Source organism: Enoplosus armatus, chromosome 11 (assembly GCF_043641665.1).
Source record: "Enoplosus armatus isolate fEnoArm2 chromosome 11, fEnoArm2.hap1, whole genome shotgun sequence".
NCBI lineage: Eukaryota > Metazoa > Chordata > Actinopteri > Centrarchiformes > Enoplosidae > Enoplosus > Enoplosus armatus.
Genome location: NC_092190.1, coordinates 14576219 through 14595661, shown reverse-complemented (window position 1 = coordinate 14595661; position 19443 = coordinate 14576219). Strand labels below are relative to the sequence as shown.

At 40.2% G+C, this 19443-nt stretch overlaps 4 protein-coding genes and 1 non-coding gene across 5 annotated transcripts; 2 read left to right on the top strand and 3 right to left on the bottom strand.

The window, feature by feature from the left end:
• Positions 1 to 406: 406 nt before the first annotated feature.
• hce2l2 (high choriolytic enzyme 2-like 2) lies at positions 407 to 2390 on the bottom strand. Its single transcript, XM_070914066.1, has 9 exons — positions 2331 to 2390; positions 2192 to 2234; positions 2041 to 2103; positions 1771 to 1926; positions 1527 to 1644; positions 1127 to 1305; positions 851 to 932; positions 640 to 770; positions 407 to 507 (listed from the first exon to the last, which is right to left on the bottom strand). Exons 1-9 carry the CDS (start codon positions 2388 to 2390, stop codon positions 488 to 490), a joined length of 852 nt encoding a protein of 283 aa, XP_070770167.1. The 3' UTR covers positions 407 to 487.
• A 480-nt stretch (positions 2391 to 2870) lies between these two features.
• Positions 2871 to 2943, bottom strand: trnak-uuu (transfer RNA lysine (anticodon UUU)). Its single transcript has one exon. It is a non-coding gene; the product is annotated as a tRNA-Lys (tRNA).
• Positions 2944 to 3002: 59 nt separating this feature from the next.
• Positions 3003 to 4437, top strand: LOC139292660 (uncharacterized). Its single transcript, XM_070915022.1, has 5 exons — positions 3003 to 3113; positions 3357 to 3457; positions 3952 to 4089; positions 4171 to 4292; positions 4382 to 4437. The coding sequence occupies exons 1-5, from the start codon at positions 3066 to 3068 to the stop codon at positions 4435 to 4437; spliced, it is 465 nt and encodes a 154-aa protein (XP_070771123.1). The 5' UTR covers positions 3003 to 3065.
• Positions 4438 to 5973: 1536 nt separating this feature from the next.
• ankzf1 (ankyrin repeat and zinc finger peptidyl tRNA hydrolase 1) lies at positions 5974 to 10315 on the top strand. The gene is made up of 15 exons (XM_070914159.1): positions 5974 to 6103; positions 6199 to 6317; positions 6426 to 6528; positions 6641 to 6852; positions 6953 to 7062; positions 7187 to 7340; positions 7776 to 7998; positions 8097 to 8189; positions 8374 to 8538; positions 8660 to 8791; positions 8918 to 9182; positions 9289 to 9400; positions 9481 to 9648; positions 9735 to 9805; positions 9943 to 10315. Exons 1-15 carry the CDS (start codon positions 5974 to 5976, stop codon positions 10067 to 10069), a joined length of 2184 nt encoding a protein of 727 aa, XP_070770260.1. The 3' UTR covers positions 10070 to 10315.
• A 20-nt stretch (positions 10316 to 10335) lies between these two features.
• On the bottom strand, positions 10336 to 16048 carry glb1l (galactosidase, beta 1-like). The gene is made up of 16 exons (XM_070914160.1): positions 15983 to 16048; positions 15468 to 15637; positions 15213 to 15363; positions 14470 to 14530; positions 14306 to 14400; positions 14042 to 14222; positions 13887 to 13945; positions 13669 to 13790; positions 13119 to 13159; positions 12889 to 13007; positions 12719 to 12793; positions 12536 to 12625; positions 12289 to 12402; positions 11980 to 12111; positions 10979 to 11206; positions 10336 to 10857 (listed from the first exon to the last, which is right to left on the bottom strand). The coding sequence occupies exons 1-16, from the start codon at positions 16046 to 16048 to the stop codon at positions 10654 to 10656; spliced, it is 1908 nt and encodes a 635-aa protein (XP_070770261.1). The 3' UTR covers positions 10336 to 10653.
• Positions 16049 to 19443: the final 3395 nt, after the last annotated feature.

Here is a 19443-nt window from a genome sequence, read left to right as displayed (position 1 = left end):
GTGCATGGTTTTAAACATGGTCTCGTCATACCACAAACTGGCTCTTTTTTAATCGAGGGAAGCGTTTTCTTCAGTCTTCCTCTGATTAAAACATACTCACAACTATTTCTCCTTTATGTCTGTTTAATGTGATCATGTCACCCATGACTTAATTCTTCAAAATCTTTATTTCACTGCAGTATTATGTATACACGCATGCATGTAAGTAGGATTGCATTTTCTTCACATTCAAGTCATCTCTTACTGATTCATGAAATTACTTGTGCTGTATATATTGGGTGGATAAGGACACTATCTAGTGTTCCTACTCCTTTTTCTCTTTACTACATTCTCAACCTTATCAACATCATGTCTTATTAAAACAAACACAATTGCATGCACACAGAAGAAATGCTGATAGAAAGCTTCTTTATTGAAATAGTTTCCATGATTTAACATCAGTTTATTATATTAGCTTTCAGTCCAGTTTCACCTCAATTCAGTTTATTTAGTAGTCATCCTTGCCACCTGCGAGAGAGACAGAAGTGAATCAGACATTTGACAACAACTGACATGTCTAGTATTATTTGACCATTTTGCGATACGGTTACTTGCTCTGAAATAATTACTGCATGTTAGTTAAGAATGTTTGGCACCCACCACACTTATAAAGCTTGTTGATTTTCAGCTTGTCAATGTGGCTGAGAGTCGATGCCTGGCCCAGCTTTATGTCCTTGCTGTTGCCGGTCTTAGGAATGATGGTTGGCTCCCCATCCTGAGAGTAGGCATACCTAAACATATACATATTACATGTTACATTATAATACATCAACCACACTGTAATGTATTGAGTGATCAAATTGTTACTTACATCCCAAAGTGCATGATTGAGCCATAGTCATATGGCAGGTCCAAGTTGTCAGTCTTGAATTTCTCAAAGTTCCTCAACCGATCTGTTGGAAATTAGAAAATATATTTTATACTTAATATTTGTCAGCATTCATTTTATTTTTGTTGTTTTAATTTACAATGTTATGCATTTTCTATCTTTATTATAGAAATATAGTTCATTATAAATTCTTTAATGTACCATTTGTGGAGATCTCATTAACCAATGCCACCCCCCTTCCCGCCCCTTTGAATTTACCCCTCCAAATGTTTGGCCACATGATGGTGACATATTTGTCCCGGTCAAAGCGGGACTGCTCGTGCACAAAGCCCAGGGAATGCATGAATTCATGGGAAATCACTCCAGTCCGGAGGCAGTCAGGGCTCTGGAGAGACACGGTCTGTCTTCCACCACGTGCACCAAGGTAGGACCAACACCTGGATTAACACACACACACACCCAGACACAGGACATATCATTAGAACAACTTCAAGGCGTGAGTTTAGTGCTGTACTATAGAGGAGGAAGGAGGAGGAAGCAATTGAAGTTTTATCCATTTAAATTATACTCATATTTCTACACAGAAAAACATTTTTTAGAAAGAGTAACATTTTTAAAACACGTTATGGGAACAAACTTTCCAAGCAAAGGCTCTCACCCAGACTTTGACTGGATGTCGATGTAGTCTCGCTGGTGAGTCCGAGGAACAAACCGCACGCAGGTACCTTTCTCTACGCTTTCCATCCCTTTCTTTATCATCTTTGTCTCCATTTCAGCTGTGGACAGGGAACAGACAATTTATAAATCCTCAAATACAAAGTTGGTGAATCTAAAGTATCAAACTGTAATTTATTGCATTTATTTACACTTAGAAAACTAAATAACAATAACTAATAACATACAGTATTCAGGTGAGAGCCTATATGCAATGTAGACGTGTCCATCCACTGACTTAGACCAGAGGCAGCTACGAGCGAAGCAGACTTTGGAGCGCCTTCCAGAGGACACAGCAATGTCTCCCTCCCTGAGACTGGTAGTGCCGTCTATGATTCGGGAAGCTGAGACAGAAATGAGGGAAAAATAAATAAGTCTACATGGGGCAACAGGAGCTAATTTGTTACAGTATGTTGTATAAATTGCAAAACAACTCAAGTAAATTGTGTGCAACTTACCTTGGAATTCATTAGTTTTAATGATTTCATCCATTGCTGTCCCGTCACCATGCTCTTCACGCTCTTAAAAAGAAGAGTTTTAGTTAGCGTGAGCGTTTTTACAGCTGTCACACTTGTATTAACATTTAGATCAAATCCAAATTGTATTTACCTTTATAGCCAATGGGGCCCCATTTTGGGCTGAACAAAAACTTCTGCAAAAAAGACAGACAAAATTGTTTGCAATTCTGTTGAACTTTAAAAATCTTTCTTTAAAGTCGCAGTCCCACTCCAATCCCATGCATATTTACCTGTGCATGTACAGACGAGAGACAGGTGGAAACCACACACAAGAGGATAATTCGCTCCATCTTTGCCAGTCAGATACAGTATGTCTTCAGTGTTGCCATTTTACCTGCACAAACACCTAGCTTTATAGGTGTTCCCAATCACTGTTCTGGGATAACACCCATGATTATCTCAGGTAAATTACAGGGTTACTATTATTTGTTTGTGAGTGAGTTTAATGCCCAAATTAGTTTGATTCTTTCATAAACAACAACTCCAACATTAGAATAATGTGAGGTCTACACTGTGTGTAATAACAGCCCCACTGCAGTGACAAGCTTTAAATTAAATGCTTTAATGTTTGGCACAGGTTTGAGGCAATTTTAGGCTTTAAATGTCTTATGTCTCACCAGGAGTGCTGTTTTCTTTCTACTGAAGCTAAGCTCACCAACAGTTGATATGCTATGTTGCGCTGCTAATGTAATTCTGGCAAACCCATGTGTATTCTCACATACAACATATTCTCATTCTCAATATGTTGTTAAAAGACGAAAAAATATTAACGCCCGAACAGGGACTTGAACCCTGGACCCTCAGATTAAAAGTCTGATGCTCTACCGACTGAGCTATCCGGGCTCTGACATGGTGACCGGAAGTAGTGCTTATAACGCGACACAAACATCACTCGTACACGACTTCTACTACCAATACGCCAGATCATAAACTCCTCTGAGATAATTTAAGTAAAACGAGATACCATGACCGCATTTAAAGGCCATACCTTTGTACAACACGGACATTCTACGGTAGGTTGACGTTAACGTGTAGCGCTAGCTGTTACCTAAGCTAGTTGGCTAAGTTTACAAAGTTTGATGTCGGTGGCTACAGCTAACTAGAAGTACGTAAACACTAAAGTTACAAATTATCAACGAAAAACATGAACGTAAATAAACTGCTATGTCTGCTCGCCAACAATAGAGCGAGTGTTAGTTTGAAAACTAAGTTACGGTAGGATTTTAACGTGTAATCCGCGTCTCGTTGAATTGCAGGAGCAAATCAAAGAGCTGCAGCATGCCATCCAAGCAAACACACGTAAACTGAAGGAGGTCCAGCAGAAAAGACTGCGTGCAGAGGAAGAGACAATTCAATGGTACCGTCATTAAGGTCAAAGTACTTAGCGTTTGTTTCGGTGAAGTTTAGTCGAGTTGAATTTGGCCTCCCAGGTTTAAAATAGGGTTAGGGGGTTTCGTCTCCATCTGTGACGTCACTTAGTGATTATCCATAGGTGCTTCTTGTCACTCGTGTGTGAATTAAGGTTTAACATTATACATTTTACTAATGACTGCGGTGCTTACTTTCAGGTGCTATGTCAATTTTAAAGCTGTAATTGCAAGCCAAAGTGGATTAGATTTTGTTTTCTTTTTTCTCTCTGCTGTTATAATTATTTCAACTTATTTATTCTGTATACATACTCCTAAGTATCAGTAACTCTGCCTAGGCCGAAATGTTCAGTCTCAACAAATCAAAAGTCAGGATGAGTTCCAAGTTAATTGTTGACCAAACAATACATTATATACAATCATATCATACAGTGTTGACTTTGCTCAGTTCAGATTTGTCTATGAGTCCTGTTCTCACTTGCAGTACCAAAGAAACTGAGCGGAAAGTGGATTTGATGATGGAGAAAAGTGGAGTTGTTGATGTGTTGCAGCAACTGGGTCATCTGCTGCAACAAGAAAGGCACCTTTCTGAACAACTGAATGGTCAAGCCTCTGCGGACAGGTAATGTGCTGTGCTACGTACATAGAGAGAGAGAATAACCTTGCATAAACCAAACTTCACTGTATGTTTATTATCTTTCAGAAATCAAAGGAACGATTTGCAGGAAAGGAGTGAGCGCGTCACGAACAAGGCAAGAAGCCTCGCTGCTGAAATTCTGGAGGTGAAACAGTGTCTGGCAGAGGCCAAGACTCGTAATATGGCTGGTAAGGGGGGTATGGGGGGTGTCTACACACTGGCAAACTTGAATTTGAAATACAGTAGTTTGTAATTTACTATCTTTCTTTGCCAACAGCACAAGCTTTGATCGATGTACCAACCAGCAAATCAAAGAAAAATCAAAGGAAGTGAATCACAAATTTAAAGCTTGTTTTGTAGATTACATTTGTTTTTATTTAGAATTGCATTTGATATTTATAATTAATTGTGTTGAAATTTTGTTGCACCTAATAAAGTGTTTGATTTGATCTCTTCCCAGAAGCACTTGTGTTTTATCGTCCAACAGGATAGCTCTTGAGGCATGCCCTGTTATGGGACCTGAGGCACTAAGTACATTTACTCAAGTAATGTGAATACACACAATTTCCGTAGCAGTAGTCAGTCCATGCACAAATTCACATAGTGTAGTAGCAGTTTACTTGAGTATTTCAGTTTTTTTTTTATGAGACTATATTTGTACTCCACTACATTTTAGAGGGAAATATTGTACTTTTTCTGTAGTTATTGTCATAGATATTTTAGACATATATTAAAAGAATAACATTTACACACAGAGTATGTTTGGGACAGATATTGGTTTAGGGAGTGTATATATAATCCCCCATTAATACAGACTTCAGCAGTAGGATGTGTAAGAAATAAAGAAGACCTACATTACGTTAGTTAAGAATAAAAAGTGAGCAGTTGTACTCCACTGTTAGATAATACAAACTAACAGTACAAATTTGCCATATTATTTACCACTAAATAAAGTCAAACCTGGAAATGGAAAAGGGCAGGGAAATTTGTATTACCACCCCACTTTGCAGATCGATGCAGCTTTCAGTCCATTTCGGCTCATTGCTCTGGCTCAACAGATGAAATGGGCTTAAATATGAAAGACTATGAACATCCTGGTTTGAATCTTTGGACTCTACTACTATTACAGTGCTGACATCCACTGGCATGCTGTTCCCAGTCTTAATTGTGTATGTATCAGAAAACTCCCATTCATTATCATATATATAAAAATTGACACGTATAAACTTGAAAAGGGTATTACTATAAGTATAATTACACAAAGTGGCAGTAAAATCAGTTAAACGTGTGCTTCATGTACATTCATTGCTGTCAGAAACATGGGCTGATTTGCAATCTTTGGTATGTGAACGTCTTCACTATTACGCTTTTTTGACGCTCTCGGGCTTCCGTAGATGTCAGGAAGAAACGCAAGGTAACAGCGTTAGCAGCTTTTTCAGACACCCCTTTATGGTAAGTGTTCCGCTATTTTTAAGTTAGTTAATTGTAACTTAAATTAATTGTAATATACTCAGAGACCTATTAGAAAAGGTAGACAGCACAGCCTTTTAATGAAGATAATGATACTGTTACTCACTACTACACGTGTCGTTCAAAGAGCCGATTAATGGTTACACCAGCTAAGATAACGTTAGCTTTTACAAAAGAGTTAATATTGGTTCGTGTGTTATTGCTAGCTCGTGACAGTAATGTTGTCATGTCCGACAGAAAGAAGAGCTTAACTAAGTTGTTAACAACAGACTAGTGTGGTTAATTATAGTGTGTATGCCTGAACGAAATGTATTATTTTGGATAACTCCGAACAAAACGTACAGTAGGTTTCTCTGTTTCTAATGTCTTAGCAGGTCATGAGGTAATAAAAACCCAACAATGACAATGATGACTTGTGCTGGCTACCGCTCCATCTTTGATTTGAGCCCAAATGATGAGGCTTTGGTTGGACTGAGAGAAGTGAGCCGAGTCCTGATGCAGGCTGGAAACACTCACACAGCCTCGGACGGTATGTATGAATTGTAGCTGTAGTATCTGTTATGAAGACAATACCAGTCATTTTCTATCTGTTTGAAACACAACCTTGTATTGCCTTTCACATAGAGTTGGAAGATAAATCCCAAGAGGATGACAGTCAGTGGGAGTCCAGCCTTGTTAGAGAGGTGTCAGAGAAGATGGTCTGCTCAGCCTGCAGATGTCCTTTTAATAATCGTGAGGAACAGGTGACCACACAACTTCAAACACTGCTCTATTTATTAAAAAAAAAGAAAGATCTGTTTCTGTTGATGTGTTGACGACTGTACATGAGCATGGGTTGTCATTTGTTTCAGATGGAGCACTACAAGCTCGACTGGCATCGGTTCAACTTGAGACAAAAGATGTCAGGGATGCTACCAGTCACAGCTGAGGAGTTTGAGAGGAAGACCGGAGCTGGTGAGAAAGAGTCCTACACATTTATCAGGGATTTTAAAGGAAAGCAGCAATGGGCTGTTGGAAGTGTTTGTTCAATCAAACAGTTGATTGATTTTCAGTTATTGCTTTACAGGAGACATGTCAAGCATCTCAGGCTCAGAGTCCGATTCAGAGGAAGAGGACTCGGATGGTGATGGTGGGGGAACAAGCAGCAACGTCCACAGCACAGATAACGAGAGTTCAGTTGAAACCAGTTTAATTACCGGCCGGGTCTCCAGCAAGGTGGTTTTCCAGAACTCAGAAGGACAGTATCTATCAGTCCACCGCTGTATTCTGCAGGGAAAGGTGAGGCTCAGCAGGTACAGTACAGTACACTGTGCCATCTGTATGTTTACAGACCTTTTTTTAAATTCTAATTTCATGTTCTGCACCTGTAATATCTCAGTCAAATGACGAGCAAGATGTAGAATCCTCCCTAAAGGCCATAAGCAGGAAGACTGTGTGGGTCATTCTCATGACAGGTGGAGGCCACTTTGCTGGTGCTGTCTTCCAGGGGTAAGTGGACAGTTTTGTTTTCAGTACCTTAGATCATACATGCTGGCTGGAACTGTAAGTGTAAAATGTAAGCCAGCTCAGTAGTGTGTAAGCATCTGCTCAACACAATGTATTTATTTTACAGAAAAGACATCCTTCAGCACAAGACCTTCCACCGATACACAGTGCGAGCAAAGCGAGGCACTGCTCAAGGACTCAGAGACTCTCAGAACCGCAGTCACACGCCCAAGTCTGCAGGAGCTGCTCTGAGGCGACACAATGAGGCAGCACTAGTCAAGGCAAGATTATAGTTAATTTAACAGCACCGTAATTTTTTCCTTTATACTGATAGCCATGAAGTTGTCCATTTTAATTACGGAGGAAAAACAAATTAAGCCACTATTGAAGGCTGATGTTCTGTCACATGGCTAATGATGATGATCCATGTAACCCGATGATGCTTTCTGTTGAATTCCATACATTTTTCTTTAGTACCTGTTAAAGTTTCAGTTAGGGTCTCCATCCTCCTTTCAGAATGGCACATCTTTTACTGTTGTTAGAGAGTTCTGCTGCATCCACAGAACCTAGGGGCTGCTTGTTGTCTGTTTAAGGGTTGCTTATTCCAAAAGGCAAATTTAAATGAGCAATTGCATATTGTCAGAAGAGGACTTCCAAAAATGGTCTGCAAAAATGTTTTTGTTAAACACATAGTGCATATTCTTTTATTGGTAAAGGACATTCAGGATCTTCTGCTAAGCTGGGCTGAACACTTGAAGGAGGCCTCTGCAATATTTGTACGAGCCCCTAGCTACAATAAAACCATCTTTTTTGGTGGTCGTGGAGCCCCGCTTGACAAAAAAGATCCCAGGATCCACACACTTCCCTTTGCCACCCGCAGGGCGACCTTTCGAGAGGTACAGCGGGTACATGAAGTGCTTTCCACTGTCCATGTTTATGGTAAGCTGAATTATATCCTTGGACTAATGACATGTTATCTGCTGATTGTTGTACAGCCAGGGTATAATCAATACTGTGTGCAAAATATTTTGATGCAGGGAAAGACACAGACATGTCTGCAGTCTTCAGTCCATCTAAGAAGGCCTGGAAAAAAAATGTTACACCACAAATAAAAACCGATCAAGAGAAAGGTACGTTTAAAAGGTTAACATGTACCCTGCGGACTTACACTCTATTGAGCTACATGTGGATAAAATATAATGGCAAAATTAAGCTTATTAAATTTGGTATTAATTTATTGTTGTTTCAACACAAAGTTTATTAAATGTGAAATGTGGTGTTACAGCACACTTCCTTTATTTTTGGCATCAGCAGAAGAAAACGACGATAGCTCTGATAAAGAAGAGGATGGAGAGATCCAGCTAGAGATGGTGGAGATGACAATGGGAACTTTGGACCTCAGAGAGTCTGAAATCTATCCCTCCAGGCACAGGAGGAGGAGGAGGAGAAAAAAGGAGGACACCAAAGTGCAAAATGATGGTAGGCCTGGTCTGTGTCATCACATAGGTGGCTATAGCTACATTATAGAAACCCCATGAATGCTTGTTTATTGCACAGAAGTTCTGCAAAGTTTATGAAATTCCATATCTATGTGTGACAGAATTGAGTAACACAGAAGCAGACAATCAAGAAGAGGAGGTGCCAGAGGCTACAGGAGCAGGAGACGCCCCTCAAGAGATGCAATCAAAGAACAAAAGGAAGAGGAAAGCACAGAGTAAGAAACAACTGGAAGGTGAGTGAGTGCTCCTTTCTTACTATTGTTCATTTTATTGCACCTGTTTCTTAATCTTGCAACTTGTAACATCTGTAATAAATAATGTTCAAGATACTTATTATTTAGCTTTCTGTGTCTCTATAGAAATAGTTGACGAGTCATGGGAGTACAGCCTGAGGGACGCCCTGTTTACAGCCTGTAAGGTTGGGGATGTGGACACTCTATGCAGACTCCTCCAGCTAACCGGAGAACCATCGGAGAGCAACCCTTCTGATGTCCCAAGTCCTCTAAGTCTCCTTAATAAGCCCATAGACTCGTCAGAGTTCACCTTGCTGCATGTTGCCTCAGCAGCTGCACAAAAGGCAGTGGTCAGGCTGTTCCTGGATGCAGGAGCAGACCCAGCCTGCAGGTATGAAAAAAAAAATACAATCAAGTGTAGTAAAAGTAAAATTTCATTGTGATAATTTGCAGCACAGTGAACCTATGCCCAGACATTCTGCAATATTCCTCTACAGGGATAACAGAGGGCAGACCCCATATATTGTCGCTCCTGACAAAGACACAAGGAATGTCTTTCGTAAATTCATGGGTGAGAATCCTGACAAATATGACTACAGAAAGGCACAGGTATGAGCGTAGAGTCTACCTTTTATGTATCCCATTAAATACAAGCAGAGCACTTACTTTTTTACACTTGCGCAACTCAGGTCCCCGGGCCACTAACGGCAGAGATTGAATCCAAACAGACGGAAAAGAAAAAAGCACAAAAGGCATTAAGAAAACAGCGAGAAAAAGAGCAGAAGGAGGACAAGAGGAAACAAGAGCTGGAGGCAGAGGAAAAGAAGAGGTTTGCATCTCTGACTGAACGTGAAAAGGTGAGTTAGAGTATTAAATCTCTGATATTTAAATTCAGTTTTCTCAAACATCTTGAAAATGTTAACCGTTTCCTTTTTGGTTATAGAGAGCTCTGGCAGCAGAGAGGAGGTTAGCAGAGCAAGTAGCTGCAACAGGAGTCGGCCTCTCTAATGTGAAGTAAGTCCCTCAAGAGCCATCCTCTCATTGAGCTCAGTCATAATGTAAATTGGGACTTTACATTAAGAAATACTGTAAATGTAAAATGTCTTCTGAAATTCAGTGTGCCTTTTGTCTGGGTTTGTGTTTGTCACCAGGAGGTGCTGGTTGTGTGGAGAGTCTCTTCTTGGGAAGATCCCATTTCAGTACCTGGAGTATTCGTTCTGTACCCCTCGCTGTGTCCAAGCACATCGAAAAGCCAATACTCTTCCAGGCAAGACCTAACACCCATGTGGACAGTTTTAGTTGGAAGGAAGCTACCTCATTAAAACTAAAAGTGAATTTGTGCAGCCTTGTTAAGAGTCTAATATGGCAGTGTTGTGCCAATGTGCTAGTTTCTTTTTCAACTCTAAACATACATTTCAAATATAATTGTATTATTGCAGATGATTTCCGACAACTGGATGCATATATTGTACTATAGTAATGGTGTAATAAATGTATCATTTATTCACAGTAACTGCAATTATGGAAAAGGTGAAAAAAACAAATTCAATAAAAAACTTTAATACTTTTATATCATTTTTTCAGTGAATGTTCAACCTTAAAGACAAAATCATCATTGGAGCACTGTTTGACTCAAGTTGCTGGGTCAGAGGTTAAAGCAGTTGACATAGGATTGTTAATCAAGAACTGGCTACAAATGAAACACTGAAACCTGAAGTGAATAATGGTGCCACAGAAATGATGCGGAACAAAGCATTGTTCCTCATGTCAGGTGAATTGTTTAGAGTCTTTTAACTTTCTAATGATTTCCCGTACAGAGTTAAACAGATATTGGGATGTAGTGTTCCTACAACTGAATGTTGTTAAGACTTCTCAGCAGTGGCATTGAGATGAGGCCGGTCCATGAAGAGAACCCGTAGGTGAGCTGGGGCCCTCTCCAGCTCCAGCACTGTGATGTTGTTGGGCAGGGTGGTGCTGAGCAGCGGTCCAGGGATGTAAAGAGTCTGTTGAGGGCCCCTGGCTGGCCAGTATCGTCCCAGATTCATACCATTAATCCAAACCTGACCCTGATATAAAAAAGACAACACAAACATCAGAAAGAATGCAATAATTGTATTCCTGGAATCACGAGGTAAACCAACATAGGAATTAAGCGTGTTGGCGCCAAAATGTCCCCCAAAAAAATACCTTTGTCCATTCATTGAGCTTGAGAAAGGTGTCCCAAGCGAGGCCGTTGGGCTGTAAGGTCCCCATGTAGAAGACTGGCCCAACTGAAGGTTCTTTCTGAGGGCCGGGGAAGGATTCTCGACTGTCTGAATGAGGCCATCCATGAGCGATGGCTCCATCAATGTCCAAAGGGTAGATCTTCCAGTCAGTCAGTACATCTTTACCTAGGATCAGGTTGCTCAGGAGGCCCTGCGGTACACATACTGTTTACCAGCTAATAGTTGTAAGTGTAAGTAGGTTTTACTCACAGTAACTATCAAATAAGTGGGAATAGCCTCCATCTTTCATAATCATTTTAAAGTTTCAGGGTTTGTGGTAATAGGAATTGTGCCTGGTACTTCTGCTATATCAGTCTCTATATTCTGTTTGGTGTCCTTGAGACCTGAGGCCCCCTTTAAAAGCCCAAAACTATTTCAAATATGTAAATAGATTGAGATTATGTCTATCAGAGAGGTACTTGTACAGATCAGTAGTCTTATGTGGATTTCTATTATTGAAGTTTTATAACTATTTATCCATGACAGAGGTCTAACTGTTCGTGCAGGGTAACATTTTATTTGGGACTAATTCGTTTGGCAAATGAAAGAAATATTTTTGTTTGTGTATACCTCATGTGTCATAAAACTTGAATAATGTCCTTACTAAGTTTAATAACTTTATGGTCATTTATGTATTCTGTGACCTTTCTCAAATGTGCAAGCCTAGTTTGGGACAAAGGGGATGATTATAACGTCAATACTTTTCTATTTGCTGGGTTTTAATGACGTCAAAAAATTAAAAAAAAGAAAGAACAAGGTTGATTTGGTAGTTATTAGTTGTACACATACAGCATTGAGGTTTGTGGAGCGCCAAACAATGAGGAAGTAAAGACAATGTAAAACACAATCGTTAAAAAAGTGATTTTGTATGCGGGAAAGAAAAATGCAAACTACTTTCTGTGGGATTGGACTTTGTACTCTTGCCTTATAGTCATTGATCTTGCTGCCAAAGTTCACTCTGCCCATGTTCTCAACGAGGATGTCCACTGTGTCCCCCTGCTGTCCAGTGACATTCGTCACCAGCACAGTGTCTCTTTCCAACAGGCCCTGGAAAACCTGTCCACACAGAACGCACACTCTTTGACCATGAACATTAAAAAAACAAGAATTTGAAATGTCACAATCTGACATTTCAAAAACAAGCATGCTTGGGTCTTCACCTGTGATGTTTTCCCTACACCTGACCTGAAAATCTGATTAGCTGGACAACAAAAGTTCATTGTAAAGGCTTACCCCATTGACGGACACATATGCACGGTCATGAACCCCATTCAGTGGAGAGATAAGTGGCGTGGGCTCTGAGAGGTCCCTGGGCAGCGTGGTCCGATAAAGCATGTATCCATAGTACTGAACACAATAGACATGACAGGTTGCAGACACAACAGTCTAGAAGTTCTCCATGTTTCAAGAGGTTTACAGTCACTACAACACTAGCACCCCCCCCATGCCCCCTGTTGTTGCCTTCAGACTGACACCATACCTGTTTCATCTCTTCGAACGTCAGAGGATACTGGGATTTCACTGGCCCGACAGGTGAGAGGGTGTTCAACAGGTCGCTGATGTTGCCAACCTGAAAAGGTGTGTCCATTATTAGCATCAATCGCAGCAACTTCTGGCTCATTATCAGACACTTCCTGTGCTTTAAAACCTGAAGTTATGTTACCTTTTGCAGGGTCACAAAGCCATAGGCAAACTTGGGAGTTGCTGGCGGCATGGGGCCAGAGGGAATATTTCTAAACTGTAGAGAAAAAGATGTTATAATCACATCTTAGACATATGTACAAGTGTAATCAGGACATCAACCTTAGTGGGTGGCAGTTCAATCAGTGGTACCTGCTTAATGACATCTCTGATGGCCAACAGCTTCTCTGTGGGGTCTCCTGCCTCAGTCAGCGGGGCATCGTAATCATAACTAGTCACTACTGAGCGGAACCTTGTGTCATGATCAGCACCTTCGGGGAGTTACAAAGAGATGAATGCACCATAAGCTGAGCTTTTATCTCCGTCTAATAATGTGAACACCCTGAGATGATCCAAAAGTGAGATACTGGTTATGACTTTACCATTCCAGTAGCCAAAGTTAGTGCCTCCTTCAAACATGTACCTGAGAAGAGAGAGGGGTAGACTGTAATACTTAGTGGGGAAACTTGTATTCATTACACAGACAGGTGCTTTTCACCTCTTGGGAGCAGTTTTATCTCAAACTGGTGATTGATGCAGCCTAAAGGAAAGGCAACAGTATTCTATATTTTTTCTTATTGTCCACAAATCCCATGAAAACACGAGTACTGTCTGTGTAGTCTAAGCCTGATATATCTCATTCCTCTGTCATGCTCCTATAAATACTCACTCAAGCATCAAATGTGTATTAATCTGCAACTGGAAATAGTCCCAAACAAATGCACTTTTTACTCGTTTGAGTAATGTTTCCTAAAAACTGCCGTGGCCAACTGTCTTAAAAAATGACACAAGAAAATAGGGTAGGGAAGTCAAAAACAAACTAACACATAGTTGATTTTGGTGTTTTCATAGGATTTGTTGATTATAATAAGAAAATATAGAACAATTCCAGCCAAATTTGTGATGATGTGATGAGTGTTAGGGGAGACATACATGTTGACGTTGGCCCCCATGGTTAGCATTTCTCCTAGCACTCTGCTGACCTTCTGAACATCAACCACAGCATGCGGATCTCCCCAGTGGTCCAACCAGCCAGTGTAGAACTCAGAGTTCACCTGTAACATCATTAAAAACATGTTTGCATCATGTGCTTGGTTTGATGAGTCATTCATTACTGCACGTTAGGATCCGCGAATGAACATGTAACTGACCAGGGGCCCTCGAGGTTCAAACCGTCTTTGCCTGCTGAAGGCTTCAGTTATGTTGGTGTCTGTAAAAGGGGATAAATAATAGATATTGCACCTTCTCCTACAAATAACTTCAGAAAGTAGACAATGCTATCTTGTTACTTTCATTCAGTACCAACCTGTGCCAAAGTCTACTGTGGCATATAATCCCTGCAGAGTCCCGCATGCCATCTCCTTGTCTGTGTTTCCATCAGTGGTGAACAGGACGGTGTCTTCACCCAGAAAGAAGCGGAACAGAGTCCGCAGGTGACGCATGTAGTTGAAGTCACAAGTGTAATAACTTCCATATTCATTCTCCACCTGTAGTTATAGAGGACAATTAGTTCAAACCAATATTAGAACACTAATTAATAATCTTAATTCTTACCCACTTAATGCTCTACCTGGACAGTGATGATGTTGCCTCCATTAACATACAGCCATGGCTTCATTTTGGGGAGAAGAACAGCAAACCAGTTGCTGACTGCCTCGACATAATCTGGAGCAGAAGAAAACAAATCAATGGCATATTATTATAAAAGACATATACAGGAGTTGCGCGTTATACCTGTGTCAGCTGAGCGAAGTATGATGTTTGGTTTCTGAAGAAGCCACGCTGGCAATCCGCCCTGGGAAGGAAGAACAAATTATGTTGTTTTTTTTAAAGAAAATGTCAACAACAAACAGATATATGAGTGGCACATTTTATCAAATGCACAACATCACTGAAAGACAGCCAACAGGAGGCAGTTTGAGATCCTGTCTCTGATTTCTTAGTAAGGTGACTAACAGCCCATCCAGGTTATCATATGATCAGTCGCAGTCTCTTTCACAGTAAATGGGACGCACAAATAGTAAACCCTAATGCAAAATGAGTGAATTTTGTATTTTAAAGTATATGAAATAAAACACTAAATATAAATCTCACTAATCTGATGGTAACATAGTTCCCTGGTCTGGGTTATAAGAAGAGAAATACTATTGAGAAACTTTTAACAAAGACATAAGCGTTTTTTGGAGGAATAATTAGCTGGTTACTTTGATTGTAAATCTCCACTTTTTTTATGGGTAAATCTTTTATTTGTTTGTTTGAATGGACTCGAACAGCTGGAAGATCTGTACTTTTTGTTTTAATCTATTTACATTGTAATTTCTGGTTTAATATACCATATACATTCTTAATAATGTAACCCTTTTTGTGTTTATCAATTCCTTTTCTTCATCGTCTTTAGGCTGTGATGTTGTTTTTGTTAATAATTACTAATTAGACTTTGTGCCTTGACATAAGCAAAGCAAAGTTCATTTTCTCACCATTTCCCATTCTGCACAGATGTACGGTCCCGGACGCAGAATGACCAGAAGACCTGTCTGATTGGCCAGGTCCAGAAAATGCTCCAGATCTTGGTCCCCTGAGAAGTTGTGGACCCCCTGTACTTCTTCATGGAAGTTCCAGGGCACATATCTGTGTGGAGGAAGAGTAAATGTAGTCGGCCCCATTACAGTAAAGACAGAACAAGCCTGGTGACAAGATATTTAGTATAGAAGAATGTGATGTGTTGAACTCACACTTGGATAGCATTGAGTCCAGTCATGTACATCTTTAAGAGCCGGTCCTTCCAGTAGTACCGTGGGATTCTGGAGTAGTGAATGCTGCCTGAGATGTACTGAAAAGTCTTCCCATCTTTGAGGAAACAGTTGTTTTTGTAGTCTATAGAGAATGATCTTTCTCCAGAGACCTGCAAGAGATGGCTTGGTAACAACTATGAGAGGCAAAGTGTATGTTAAAACTGTGGAAGTTTGCATTTTGTCATTCTTGAGTGAGCCATTACATTACACACAGTATGGTATTTATCACCTACCTGGACAGAGGTAACATCTGTCTGCAGGGGGAAATATATAAGCATGAAATTGTAGACTTTATATCTATTAACCTTGAGTTTAAAGAGGATTTATAAAACCAAGATAAAATGGAGAATTGTTCCTATTTGAACTGGTAGAAAACGTTCCAGGAACTACAGCCCTGTGAGTTGTCAGGTGACTTTTCTATTACTAAAGTAGTCAACTTTTAGTTTCTTTCTTACCAAGTTTCCACTGACAGCCAAACAGAGGAGGTTCACTGCAGCGAAGAGTAAGACACCAGCAGCCATGTCCGCTGCCTTCCTGCGAGGACTGAACCTACAAGGAATTCATCACTGATTTGTGTTGTGTTGTTAAGATTTCACATCTGTTATCACAGCTACGCTGCCTTCAATCCAGCGTGACTGTTACTAGCAGCATTACAGTCGACGTCCTGCCCGCTTCTGAAGCACTGTCACGTGATTCTCATTAAGCCTCCGCAGGGTCCTAAACTCCGCCCGTTACATCGGCCTCGTCCGGGGCTGTGTATGTTCCCCTTACTGTAGCTCTGCTCGGTTGACCCCATTCAAGACATCATTTCCATTGAAAATTCAGTTCTGTTGTTACTTATTTCATTGATGATCGGTAAACGTGATTAGGTATAACAAGCCTGAAAAAAAACTATTAAGGGAATAAAGAATAAAGAAATATTTGCTGGAGAATTAATGAAAATGATTAGAATTAAACTTCAAAATGTGTTTACAGTTTTCCCACCAGATGTCACTGCTAAATTGTTCATCTTTATCAGGAAAAAATAGAATTAAACTAAAATATCTCAAAATAAGTAACATATTAATACATCCATCCAAATAAACAATGATAAAATAGACTAAATTAAAAGTATATAATGGTGTAGGCTGAGTAAAAACAGAGAGAGAGAGAGAGAGACACCCTGTGATATAATGCTGTCACAACATGCTGTCATGCTATGCATTCTGTAGGCTGAGAACAATTCCCTTTGTGTTTGACATGGCAAGATAACAAAGCAGCCAGTTCAGGAATGGTTTGCTTTATTATAGATGCAGGACCTGTGTGGCTCTGTGTCTGTCTGTCTTTTCATGTTGTTTGAATGATGGTCAACTTTTAATCGTAAAAGTCACATATTTATTAAAGGGGCTTTTAATACCAGGACCCTGCGACAGACACATTTTGTGATGAGATGGTGAGGTTGGTGTGATAATATTAAATGCATTTGCAGTTAAGTCTTCTAATAGCAACTGAATGTGTGTGATAAGGTCATGTTCTTATGAAGAGCACTAGATGGCGCTTCAACACCTTAATGAGAACCAAAGTGAGCTGACAGTCTGAGATGAGACTATTTCATAGTTTCATGAGAAAATGTATTACCTTAAATCATCAAATCAAATCATGGACCTACGAAAATTGATACAACAATGATTATATTTGAAAGTTAGGAGGTAAAAAAACAAGTATGAATTTCCTCCATGATTTATAATTCATTAGCACTGATCCCTAAGTACTCAAACTGTTTCAGAAAAGCATTTGTATCTGTGACTAATATGTTCACTCCTCATATTCTGAAGTAGTCGTGAAGGCCTGTTTTGCGCCTGTTTAATTGCATTTCATCCAGCAAGACAAAAGCTGTCTTGTCATATACCTGAGGCGGTCACTTGCGTTTGCTGACACTCTCACAGAAGTGTGCTGCTGGTCTGCACATGGTTACAGAAAGCTCTTGAGTGGGAGGGAAGTGGCTGAAGTTGTAGTGTGTAATGGGAGCAGTGGGAACACTTTATCTCTGTCTGTCATGTAAACACAAAGCCGTTAATCCTGGTAATTTGGGTTAATAATGCCTGCATCTGCCTGTTGGCCTGTCATTGTGTTCATATGTACATACACACTTTTACAGATGCTTTTACTCTTTTTTTCTCAGTCCCACCCCCTCAGCGGTAATGATGGTCTATACAGTAATCTCATTTCCTGCGCTGCCTCTTTACTCATCATTTTAAGAAGATTGAAAGGGTGCTCACAATTGCTAATGGCAACTGATCTTAACTGCAGATAGAACAAATGCACGGGCTCTGTGGCTCATTAGCCCACTGTCAGACGCAGTTAATTGTCCTGGGAATGAGAGGAGGAAGGACATACATGGGCTTGTAATTTGGTTATGAGCGTGATAGTGCCTGAGGAGAGCTTGTCAGTATCCCATCTTTGAAGCCCCTGAGCTTGTGGAAAATGGATGTTCAAACCGCAAAGAAACCCAGTGACTAATGCACAGAGGACAACACCACTTACTGAGATATTATAGCAAGAGTGGAAGGAACGGATGTGACTGAGACTAATACAAACACCAGAGAGACTGCTTAACTCTCATTACTGCAGTGACAGACACTGTCAGATGAGACCAGGTTGCATTTACTACACTACATATGGTTTAAAAACTCTATTTGACTTTCAAATCACCATAGTCTGCCCTCCAATTACTACGTAAAGGTACAGAGCAGACCTGCCTGAAGTAATTGGAGAGGTCTGTCTCTAATGTGGTGGGAGACACAGAAAAACCCTCACCCTAGGGTTGGGCGTCACCTCAATGAAGTCATCTCCCCAGAGTCTGTAATTAGATTGTACCATCCTCTCAGCCCCACCACCCCCAAAATAAGGCCTCTTTGTTGTTTCTGGTGGAAGCAGGTGTATTCAGACCCCAAGCCCACATACCCCCACCTCCTGGAAATACAGTTCAGTTCATTTGGAACAGCTGATGTTAAAGGGGCACGTCACCAATTTACACTCCTTTACATTAAAAATGACTTTACTCATCATGAGGAGTTCACTCATGCCTGATACATACACACTCACACATTGATGGTAGCAGAGATGCCATGCCAAGGTGCTCATCTGGCCAGTGGGAGCAATTGGGTTCAGTGTCTTGCTCAAAGACACTTCAACATGTGCACAAGAAGAACTGGTAATCCGACCAGCCACTGCTGCTTGTCTTCTGTGGTCTGAAAATGTAACCCTGATGAGATCCTTGGAAACTACAAATTTATGAAAGCTTCCATTGCAAACTGGACTTGGAGTTTGAAGAATGTAGGCATCTACCAGGCAGGGAGTTGTTTAATGAAAGACACATAGAGTTGCATTATGGATAGTGTTTTGTGAAGCTTGACTGTAGGGTGTAGGGATGAAAAAGTCAGGATATATTGGGCCCTGAAGCATCGACTTTGGCCTCCCTTTTTTAATCTGTCTCTAAAAACCTAAATCACTGGAGTGAAAAGTAATTACATTTAAGTGCATTTAATCAAGTACATTTTTGTGATACTTGCACTTGTACTTTTTGAGTCTACTTTAAATAAATGTACTTTTTACCACATTACATTTATTTTACAGATACAATTACTAGTTAATTTGAAGACCAATATTTAATATAACATGTGATCAGCTTAATAAATATAATGCATTGTTATAGACTGACCACCCAACAGCATATAAACTAGTGAAATTTAGCTCCACCTCAATCAGCTAAAATATTAAAATGCTGCTTGCACTGTAATACAGCACTGCTGTAATATAAATCTCTGACAGGAGCTGTTTTGCTGCTTATACTATTGCACTTTTGTAAAATTATAAATGCAGGACTTTGGTTATTTTGCTTATTTTTTAAACGGCGATGACTTTCTTTGCCAATTCT

What these genes read in the sequence shown, in the direction of transcription:
- hce2l2 (XM_070914066.1), bottom strand. Translation starts at nt 2,390, where the DNA reads ATGGAGCGAATTATCCTCTTGTGTGTGGTTTCCACCTGTCTCTCGTCT. An exon ending in TAAAACTAATGAATTCCAAG is followed by an intron (nt 1,927 to 2,040) that starts GTAAGTTGCACA and finishes TTTCTGTCTCAG; the next exon opens with CTTCCCGAATCATAGACGGC. An exon ending in GACATCCAGTCAAAGTCTGG is followed by an intron (nt 1,306 to 1,526) that starts GTGAGAGCCTTT and finishes GTGTTAATCCAG; the next exon opens with GTGTTGGTCCTACCTTGGTG.
- LOC139292660 (XM_070915022.1), top strand. Translation starts at nt 3,066, where the DNA reads ATGACCGCATTTAAAGGCCATACCTTTGTACAACACGGACATTCTACG. An exon ending in TACAACACGGACATTCTACG is followed by an intron (nt 3,114 to 3,356) that starts GTAGGTTGACGT and finishes GTTGAATTGCAG; the next exon opens with GAGCAAATCAAAGAGCTGCA. An exon ending in GGTCAAGCCTCTGCGGACAG is followed by an intron (nt 4,090 to 4,170) that starts GTAATGTGCTGT and finishes ATTATCTTTCAG; the next exon opens with AAATCAAAGGAACGATTTGC.
- ankzf1 (XM_070914159.1), top strand. Translation starts at nt 5,974, where the DNA reads ATGACAATGATGACTTGTGCTGGCTACCGCTCCATCTTTGATTTGAGC. An exon ending in TGAGAGGAAGACCGGAGCTG is followed by an intron (nt 6,529 to 6,640) that starts GTGAGAAAGAGT and finishes ATTGCTTTACAG; the next exon opens with GAGACATGTCAAGCATCTCA. An exon ending in CACCAAAGTGCAAAATGATG is followed by an intron (nt 8,539 to 8,659) that starts GTAGGCCTGGTC and finishes TATGTGTGACAG; the next exon opens with AATTGAGTAACACAGAAGCA.
- glb1l (XM_070914160.1), bottom strand. Translation starts at nt 16,048, where the DNA reads ATGGCTGCTGGTGTCTTACTCTTCGCTGCAGTGAACCTCCTCTGTTTG. An exon ending in TGGCTGTCAGTGGAAACTTG is followed by an intron (nt 15,638 to 15,982) that starts GTAAGAAAGAAA and finishes CATCTCTTGCAG; the next exon opens with GTCTCTGGAGAAAGATCATT. An exon ending in TTGAACCTCGAGGGCCCCTG is followed by an intron (nt 13,791 to 13,886) that starts GTCAGTTACATG and finishes ATGATGTTACAG; the next exon opens with GTGAACTCTGAGTTCTACAC.